The 10,239-nt window shown below is 37.6% G+C and overlaps 2 protein-coding genes across 2 annotated transcripts in view; one reads left to right on the top strand and one right to left on the bottom strand.

Annotated features, from left to right (window-relative positions):
- LOC106530898 (tripartite motif-containing protein 16) overlaps positions 1–8,851 on the bottom strand; it is an 11,458-nt gene extending 2,607 nt beyond the window's left edge. The window contains exons 1-2 of the mRNA XM_014026625.1: positions 8,832–8,851; positions 83–170 (exon numbers count right to left, since the gene is read on the bottom strand). Coding sequence (XP_013882079.1) covers positions 83–170; positions 8,832–8,851 — 108 coding nt within the window. The remainder of the gene's footprint in view (positions 1–82; positions 171–8,831) is intronic.
- LOC106530899 (F-actin-capping protein subunit alpha-2) overlaps positions 4,405–10,239 on the top strand; it is a gene marked incomplete at its 5' end in the record, with an annotated part of 37,596 nt that continues 31,761 nt past the window's right edge. The window contains 1 exon segment of the mRNA XM_014026627.1: positions 4,405–4,463. Within this exon segment, the coding sequence (XP_013882081.1) occupies positions 4,405–4,463 (59 nt within the window).

Below are 10,239 nucleotides of genomic sequence, written 5' to 3'. Positions count from 1 at the left end.
GGGGGTGGGGGGAGGACCAGGGAGGATGATTCAACCACTCAACCACTAGATGTCGCTGAAAACAACAAATCCTACACACTGCACCTTTAATACAGCTCATACAGTAGTTGTGTCCACAGCGAATAGTCACTGGATCCTTCAGGAGACCTGAACAGATGGAACAGGAGAAACTTCTTGAATCCATTTGGTTTCTTGCTGCTAGTTTCACCTCTAAAGAACAGGAAACAAAACAACTAAATGTTTCCACAAGAAGCCAAGCCCAGTTTTTCTTTCACTTTTACTTCCTGGTGTCAGTTTGAGCTGTCAGYTCTGTTAAAGGGGAGGAACCAGGAAATAAACTGTTGCAGCTGAACTCTGTTAAAGAGACGGAGCAGCTTTTTACTCTTCATTTCAGAAGAAGGAACAGTTTGAGGCAGAATTATAGAGCTTTCTGAAGATTCAACTGGAGTTTATAGTTTTGATCTTTTTAAAGGACAGTAAATGTTTTAGTCACTTAGATTATTGTCTGCTGATGAAAGATGAAAAACAGGCAGGTGTGTTGTTGCAGAAATAATCCCAGTTTGTTCCAAAAACAAACATTTTATTTAAACTTCCTTTAGTTTTGTCTCTGGTCCAGAGTCAGGTCCATATGGGAGCTCGGCTGAGAAAGGACGGTATGGCTGAAGTGCTCCTCTAACAGAGTAACAGAGTGGTCTGACTCAGTCTGGTCTTCTTCACTTTGATTTGATTAATCCCTTCAGATGGTTTGTTGACTCAGACTCCACACTTCCTGCTGAAATCATCAACTGCTTTGAATGTTGTCAGTCCATTTAATGGCCGTTATTAGAGGTTATCAGCCCTATACTGTCTGCAGACTGTCCCTCTTCTACCTCCCAGTAAGTTGGAAGACACTTATCAATCACTTGCCTGATAATATGCATTTAGGCGCAGTGGGTTTGGCTCCTCCCCTGGAAAGCAGAGCCCAAGTGGTCAGCCTGGCTCCATGTCCAGCTTTGACCGGGAGGAGGCTCTTGATCTGCGGCATGGAGATCCAGGCTGTAGCCGGTGGTCGACCCAGACATTGCTAACAATTGCTAACAGACATGTTTCAAACTTTAATCAGCTGATCTCTGTGGTGTGTTAAACATTTTCCGAAAGTTTGTTTTGTTTTTAGTGTGATTTATATGACAACAGGAGAGGGGAATAAATTTGATCTTAGAAAACCAAACTCCAACTAACCAGCCGTGTAATTATGATCAGTTTCCTGTCAGAGGTCGCTCCCTAAAAGTTTCATTAAAATGAAATGGGTTTTATTATTTATTTTCATACTTTACAAAGGAGCCCTGGAACATGGGTGAGCCTACTCTGCCCACCCACCCCCTCTTCTGTCGTCCAGGAAAGAGAGTAAACATCTGAGAGAACCGCAGAGTGCTTTTTCTGCAGCATGATAATTCAATCCAAGCCGCTCCCCCGCTTGTGCTCTGAAATGTTTTAAACTTTAATTTGTTGTTCTCTGTTGTGTAATAAACATTTCCGAAAAGTTTCATGTACACACGTGGACAAAATGTTTGTACCCCTTGTTTAACGAAAGAAAAACCCACAATGGTCACAAGAGATAACGAATCTGACGAAAGTAATGATAAATAAAATTTTTACAAAAAAAAAATGAACAACTGAAAATTACACATTCCTTTTCAGCCATGCTGCAACAAATTTAAAAAAAAAAAACCTTGTATAACAGGTCTGGACAAAAATGATGGTACTGAAAGAAAATATTGTTATGCGTTGTTCGTTTACCAGTTTGTGTGCTTAAACCATACCGAGAATGTACCAATGCATGGAAAGAAGATTTAACACGGGCTCCGAGACAAGGCTCCGCCTACTTGATTACGTCATCGAGGAGGGATCTCTACACTGCTCGGCGCCTTATCTCCAGACAATTTTTAATCTAGCCTAACGAAGATTTAACAGTTCAGTTATGTGTTGAATTTGTTTTCAGGCATGTATCATCTATATAAAATCATAAATTTAAGCAGAACAGTCACATTTAACAATCTTTACAGTTCTTCTACTGAATCACTTTCTGTTACGTGGCGATAAACACCGGTATCAGGTCAAATAAACAAGACCAAAGTAACGCTTATGAATTATGCTACTTTCATTCATTTTAAGTACACGACAGTCTTGTAAACGTTAAGGCAAAACAATTGTTTGTATTCAGCTTTAAATTTAGTTAATTCTGAAAATCTTTTCAAGACCCCACCCCTGATGTTTCAGGACCCGGTCCCAACCCCAACTTTTGGAACCACTGCATTAGAGGATAAACCTAAATATGGTTCAGATTTATAAGAACTTCCTGCTCTGAGTCAAAACTTCAAACTTTGAATTCAAGACATCCCCACTCCATTTAATCTCGACTTAAGTTTCTGATACCTTTTAATTCCAAATTTTTTCGATACAATACAAAAATCTTCAGTTTGACAAGTGATGATTTGAAGGAGTTTGCTAAAATGTACCTTTTTGTAAATTACAAAAATGTGCATTTATTCCAAAATGGTTGTTGTAGAGTTAAAGTTATGAATCCAGGAAGTATTTTTGTAGGCTTCGAGAAATTATTTGTACCCACTCAATTTTCACAAGTCCTAATGAAAGAATGAAAAGGAGCAGATTTTTTTTCTAGGGGGCGCTATGGATCTATTACATCATGCACACATTTTATGAATGCATGGCTGGATTAATATCATTTCATTTAGGTGCAGATGAGTTGACATGTAGAATTTATCAAAATAAACAGTACTTGGTGGTGGCTAAAAGGTCATTTGACTGTATTTACAATGATTTTATTCTCAAATCAGTTGGCACTCAGCTCACCCCATGTCAGCAGTATGTGACACTACACTGGATCTGCAAACAGGTGGTGATTCGAAGAGTCACACAACATTTTTATGTTCTCCTGTGGCAAACTGTTCCACAGCTGTTGTGAGCTGCAAGAACAAGAAGAAAGTATCGACTATCAATAAATATCTACAAACTATCAACAAATATCTAGGCAAGAAAATAAAAGAGGTTATAAAGTAATCTTAAGACTAAAGGTCAATATTACAGGATAAAATTGGATCAAGACTGGCAGTAAATCATTGTGCAGTTCTCCATATGACCACGGGGAGGTGCTGTTGTACTGTTTTTAGTACAGCAGTGATCCTGCAGTTTATCAGACTCAACACGTCTGTCATCCACTAACAGAAGTGTGTTTGGGGGTTGGGGGGTGTTTGCATCTCACTCCACATCCAACCGCAATGATTCACAGCTCCTTCCAAATACCACCAGGTCATGCATGAAAGTTCAGCATCTAAAGATATGAGTCAACATTAGTTAAGTGCTGGCAGCAGAGTTTGATATAAACCAATGTCTTTTCAGTTGAGCTTCATAAAATATGAAAGCAGCACTTTAAACGTTGGTTATAACCCCAGACACTGTGGATTTTGTACACTGCTAATGAAGGCAATGGTGTTTTTAAACGGTTTGTCTATATAGTGTTAGCAACATTTCTCACAAACCAGAGGGTGGATTTAATGAAAGGTTTAAAAATGAATGAATGCACGTCCACAACTGATGAGCTTTTGAAGTCATCATTCAAGATGGCCGCCCACACCTGAGTAAACTTAGCAAACATGAAAAAGTCTGTAACTCATCTTTACAGATATATATGTTGCAGCTTGAAGACATCAGTCGACGAATGGAGTAGTTTTTATCCAAACATTTATTTTCTTTTANCCTCGATACAACGTTTTAATCTTTTTCAATGTTACCTCCAATACTTACTTTCTGAGATTTTATTGAAACTTATTTAGACGTATTTTGCTAACAGAAACAAAACTTGATTACAAGTTAATGCCTAGATTCTATATTATATTTCACAACCTATAGCCTATTGTGTTGGAAACAATTATCAGCTACCACATAAAAACTTTTGATCAATATCCTTGAAATTGGCTGAATATAGTCCTTTTGTGTTTTCTAAATTCAGTTGGCCATTTTGAATTGGGTTGAGTCTAAAAGTTAAGTTACAAATGTACATTCTGTGATAACTTCATGATAGATTCATTAAAACGCATAAAGGCAGCACAAGAGAAACTTGAAGAGGAAGGACTGAGGAGAAAAGATATCCTTAAACCAGGATCTTTAATGAATTAAAACTACAAGTGAGAAATGGTTCATATGTTTAATGGTTGTCGGTCCTTTTATTTGTCTAGTTATTAAAAAACAATTTGTTTATTTAAAACGTGTAAATAAATAAATACAAGCACTTTTTGAAAACCATCAGTTTTGTTCCTCAGCCGTGAATTGGACCAGGCGGCCGAGTGAAAACACTGAACTGCAGCTGGGACTCCACCCATGCGGTGACGTCACGGGGCTCTGACAAGCTGGTGGTGCCGGAAGAAAAGATGGCGGATCATGACGAGCAGCTATCCGACGACGAAAAGGTAAATGTACTGAATAATTGCAGGTTAAACCACACGGAGAAAAGCTGGCGCCCGGTTTTTGAGTTGCAGACGCCTGCAGCTTCCGATACATACCGGCGTCGGTCGGTGTTATAACGGCGTTTTGGCGAAAATCCAGGCCCGCTGCTGCTTCTGCTTTATTATTTTTAGCTCAACTTCCGCTCATTTGAGAATCTCAAACGGTGGCTCCTTGTACGGTCCTGACTGAAAATAGGAACCGTGAACATAATACAAATTCACCTGAGCTTACCCCTAACTCTCCTTTCGTTCTGGGGGCTTGTCATTACTCTTCAGTGTGTCTGGTTGCTTGTGTTATGGAAGTTTCCAAACACCAAATTTCGCTAGCCAGCTCAGTTGGTTTAGCTTAGCCGTAGCATGCTAACACTTAGCTTGACTTAACTAACACGCCCTTCGCTGTTTGATTCCGCTTAGCGCCTTTATGTATTAACATGTCGGAAGAGGGACATTGCCTGGCTGTTCTCTGTTAAACAAGTTGTTAAAGCTTTTTGACAGCCTGCCTTTTGTGTTTCACAAACAAGACGAGCAACTCTGTTAAATAAACAGCTTAAAATTTGAGGAAACTAAGAGGCTGTTAGGGCTGCAACTGCATTCCACATCTTTTTATCCCATTATAGAGACAAAAATAAATCCATGAGTTATTCTTTTCACAATCGTAATGGATATATCGTGAAACAACTAAGATATTGATACCAAGAGTGTCTGAATTGTTATTGAAATAAGGAAATTATGAGTATTTTAATATGGAAAAGTTGCAGTAACTTTTAAGATTTAACACTGACAACCCAAAACACTTGTGATCGGCCTGCAACAAACAACACATGAATATAACTTTCTTTGTTTCTTGATAAAATTGTAAAAAAAATGTACATTGGCTACCTATATTCATTATTACTGAATTTGTTAATGTATGATCAGGAACTATCAGGCGTCAAATGATTTATGATCCATTTTGAATTCTCAAATGATCATTGTCCTGTTCAAGCTCTCAAAAATCTCAACATCAGATTGTCATAAAAGTCTGTCTGTATTTAGATAAAATAGTATGTTTAATTGCTATCCACCTTTTAGAGTTGCGCATAATCGTATCGTGTGCAATTAATCGTCAGAAAAACATTAATCGATTATTTTTTGGCACTTGACGATTAATATGATTAATGTCACCAGGCAGATTAACTAGATATTTCCACGGTCAGTCCACTCGGCGCTCCTCTCCGTTTTAAATTTAACAAACATTAAAAAATGAATTCTGAAATTTATTTATCTAGCAACACAATTTAAAATTTGATGTATAGCTCGAATGTATAGCCTGTCTGTGATTTTGACAGTTTGGAACAGGTTTTTATGAAGAGCAAATCTTTCCCACTAAATTAGTCATGTGACCAGGACATAAGGGCGTCCAGGGACTCCAGGGGATTAATCGTCAAATTAATCGTTATTGGCTAAATACCACAATTAATCGTGAGTAATTTTTTTGCCAATATCGCCCAACCCTACTACCTTTAAGTGCTGTGAGCCCAAAGTGCTTTGAGTGACTTTTTTTTATCACCCATAAACTGCAAAAAGGAATGGCAGAGGCCATACAATAAAAAACGTTGTGAAAAAGTAACTTCCTTATTATGTCATACAAATCAACAGATCCTGAAGATCCGGATCCCTTCAAAAGACCCATATACCCCATCTTTAGTTTAGATCCTATGACACTCCTGACAGTCTTTTGTTAGTTTTGACTTCACTGCTAAACTTTTTGTTTGTTTTTATTAGACAACCCAAATAGCAGATTACACTTCTTGCAATTAGTAGAACCTTAATTGCAAATTTTATTTTGTTTTAACAGGTGATTTGATTTGTATAATTAAACTTTGAATCATAAATACCATTTAAAAAACATAAAAACTATTCTTACTCCATACCATTGCTAAAACATTAACTATAAGCAGTATTATGAAGCCATACGACAGTGAAAAGACTTTCTACCACTCACCAAGTGGACAGATGGGAAAAAAAACTCACTGTCTGCTTGCATTTAATTTTGTTCATATTTTTATTTTTTGTTGTGTTTTTTGGCATTGAAAACCAAAACTGTACTTCCTGAATATGCCAATTAAAAAAAGTCATAAATGTTCCCGATGCTTCTGTAACACCACACTGCTCCTTTTTCTTCTGGTGTTTATTCGTGGTCAACAAACAACTTGATGATGGATTGATGCAAGCAATTGATAGGGAGTGTGGATCAGGATAGCAAACTCAAGAAAAAAAATACTCTATAATGCTAACTAGGACTGTGTATTGGCAAGAATTTGGCGATACGATACATATAACAGAGGGGTCACGATACGATATATCCCGATATATTGCGATACTGTAAGCAATGCAATATATTGCGATATATTGCATATCGCATTTTTTTGTCCGAAAATTCTATTAAATAAAAACCTCTTACTGAAAAAAAAAAAAAAAGAAAAGCTAATGTTTACTTACAATGCTAATGCTACCCTTACTCTCTGGCGCTCAAGAGGTAGAGGAGCCAAATGGCTGGCTTACTGCTGCCAACTAGTGGTCAGAGGCTGAACTACAACATAAAAATGAACGGCTGGCAAGAAGGTTGATATTTTAAACCTTAATAAAAAATCCATACAGGGCTTTAGAATATCGATACAGTATCGGGATACAGTGAAATATCGTGATATTTCATTTCCCGATACAGTTTCGGGAAATGAAATATCGCGATGTTTCAGTGTATCGATATTTTCTTACACCCCTAATGCTAACATTTTTCCTTCTCTGGCTTCTGATTGCTCAACATAGAAGTGACGCTATTTATGAGTATGAGTCCAGGTTTAGGGTATTGTGCTGGTATTTGTAACTAGAGAATGACCGATACAGGTTTTTAAAGGTTGATACCGATTTTTTTAAACATCAGTCTAACCGATACGCCGATACGTGCAGCCGATAATTTTTGGCCGATTAATGAAGCCAATACTACTTTTTCTTCCTCCATTAACATTATAAAAATAAGAATGATAACAAATGTTACACAAGTCTTAATTTAAAACAAACAAACAAACAAAAAAAAAACATTTATTAACTAAGCCTTGTCTGATGCAGGCTGTATTGAGTGCCACCACACAGGATTTCTTCTTTAAAAAAATTTTAAAAAAATAAATTCATTATTTATTTTATCTAGTGCTAAATATTCTGTTTTTATTTTTATTTTAATCAGATTAATATATTTTTACATAAAATAAAATGACTGTTTTAAATCCCAGCATTTTTGATACAAAAACAGCAACAAGCCTAAATAAAACTGTCAGAGCAACACAGAAAAAGAAGAGACGCACATACGTCTTGCTATCTTTGTCAGGTCTTCACACACACAGTGCTCACAGCTTCTCTGCCTCAGTCTGCTGCTCCTGTTTTTAACACCAGGCAAAAAATGCATTTAAAACAGCTGACGTTAACTTTAGATCACAGTTTGAAATGTACACTGAAGAGAACCAGCATCATGACTGCGGTCACAGCAAACATGATGTGAGCAGTGTCTGGTTCACATGATGGTGGACGGCTGCGCTCGCTAAAACGTTCAGCGAGAAAAGACAGAAAGCTTTTTTATTTTAATCCAGCAGGGAGAACAATAGAGGTGTTTTTCTATGCCTCATGTGAGCAGCTCCAGCTTTTTTAAAAAGAAAAACAACGCGGACACGCTGATTACAGTGCGGTGCGAAAGTGAAAGTAAAACATGTCGCAGTGCTCCCGTCTGGAAAAGAAACTTAAACACAGCTGCTCTCTCTTCCCTCATATTCCAACACAGAGGGTAGAAACAGTTAAATTAGACAGTTAAAACACATTTATAGTTCATAACTCACCCTTGTTGTTGTTTGCACTCTGTCTCACAACATTAGCTGCTGCGCTCTCCCCGGGGGAAGGGGCGGACACATGCGCTCGCGTGACTCAAAGAACGGATTGGTCGAACGGACAGTGTATCGACCGATACAAGGAAAAACGCAAATATCGGCCAAAAATATCGGCCGGCCGATGTATCGGTCAACCCCTATTTGTAACGCTGCAACCTGACTGGTTTTGTGTGTATTTACTGGTTAATTGTTGTCTAGCTTTTGTTGTATGTAAACTTATTCATTTTAAGTAGGGTCACTATCTTCTGTGTGTGTACCTGATGATCTGTGTCTGTTTAGCCTTTTCAGACCAATGATAATTTTAATATTCTATTATTTGCCACTTGAAAAAATATTAACGCTCACTTATGCCTGTCAAAACATTTTTGAGTTTTAATAATGCATTTTATCTAATCAAAGGAATTATATAATGTTACACACCTGTTGTTCATCAGCCATTGACCATAGAGAAAGAGGTGGTCACTATTCTTAAAGTTTGTTAATGTGTCTCCTAAACTTCCACACTATAATTGTAAGGCTTTATATTTGGGACATAAACACAACGGGGACCTTACCAATCCCAGATGAACAACACATGAGACATTATGTTTACCAACCATTAGCTACATGCTGAAGCTGAAACTTTGTGCTCTCTATAATTCAAAAGCCTGTAAATCATCTTTGTCCGCAGCGGTGTGCTGCAGTCATCTTCATGATTTTATCAGTCACTTCTCACTGCTGAGGAGGTTTTTCCTTTGAGGTTTGTGTGCATTGGTTCATGCATGGCTCACTTGGCTCACAGCTTTTTATTCAAAGCAAAGTATTATTAATGGCCAAGTCATGGCAGCATCATAACTCTTCTCTTGCTCCTTCATTTAACTGTACATTTGTGTGACGATTGACCAAGCTTCAGCTGTCAGACCGTTTCACATCTGACTTCAGGAAACTTTACAGAGGAGTTTCTGATGAGCTCGGTGTGCTCAGGTTCTGTGGCTGTAAAACAAGCCCAGAATGATCTGCACTCCACCAGTGGATACTTTGAAATGGCTCTAGGGATTTTGGTGGTTTTTTTCTGAGATGAACCTTTTGACTCACACTCAGACTTAAACATGAACATGAACATCACCCCTTTATCTACAGTTGAATAATTTCAGACAGCCAAATTCAAGATGGCTGCCACAGCCAGCTGATCTAAAAAAATAAATAAAAAGCTCAGTTAATTTTCAAGACATTGACCTAAAAGTTGGTGATGAATGTTAATTAAACTTTTACCTGACAGTCATTTACAACTTGTGTTTTAATTGTTACTCATTTTTTTTGCTTAAAACTTCAGCTGTAACTACTGGACTGTATTTCCATCTGTTAACAAAACGTCCCATTAACCACAGCATTGATTATAACTTTCAGAAAATAATTGTTGTGTGCCTTTTGAAACCAACTCATTTCAAGAATTCCACCACAGCTAGCTGGCATTAGCCATAAAAAACAACAAAAAAGCACTGGGTATAACTCAAATTTCTCAACATAATGAGTACTAGGACTTTTTTATTAGTAGTGTTAACACTTGCTGCTGATCATTTACATAAAAGTATAACTATCTATCCATCCATCCATCATGTATACCCCTTCTTCCTTTCAGGGCCAGCGGTCTCTGTGTGAGGGGTGGGGTACTCCCTGGACAGGTTTCCAGTCTATCACAGGGACACATAGAGACAAACAAGACAAATATTCACTCTCTCACTCACACCTAGAGACAGGTTAAAGGGATCCCCGATTAGTTGTAACATTAGACTTTATATGATAAACATATACTTTAACTGTAAAATAAAGACTGTAAAAATACTGTA

This window comes from Austrofundulus limnaeus, unplaced genomic scaffold (assembly GCF_001266775.1).
Source record: "Austrofundulus limnaeus strain Quisiro unplaced genomic scaffold, Austrofundulus_limnaeus-1.0 Scaffold573, whole genome shotgun sequence".
Taxonomy (NCBI): Eukaryota; Metazoa; Chordata; class Actinopteri; order Cyprinodontiformes; family Rivulidae; genus Austrofundulus; species Austrofundulus limnaeus.
This window is presented reverse-complemented; position numbering and strand designations above follow the sequence as displayed.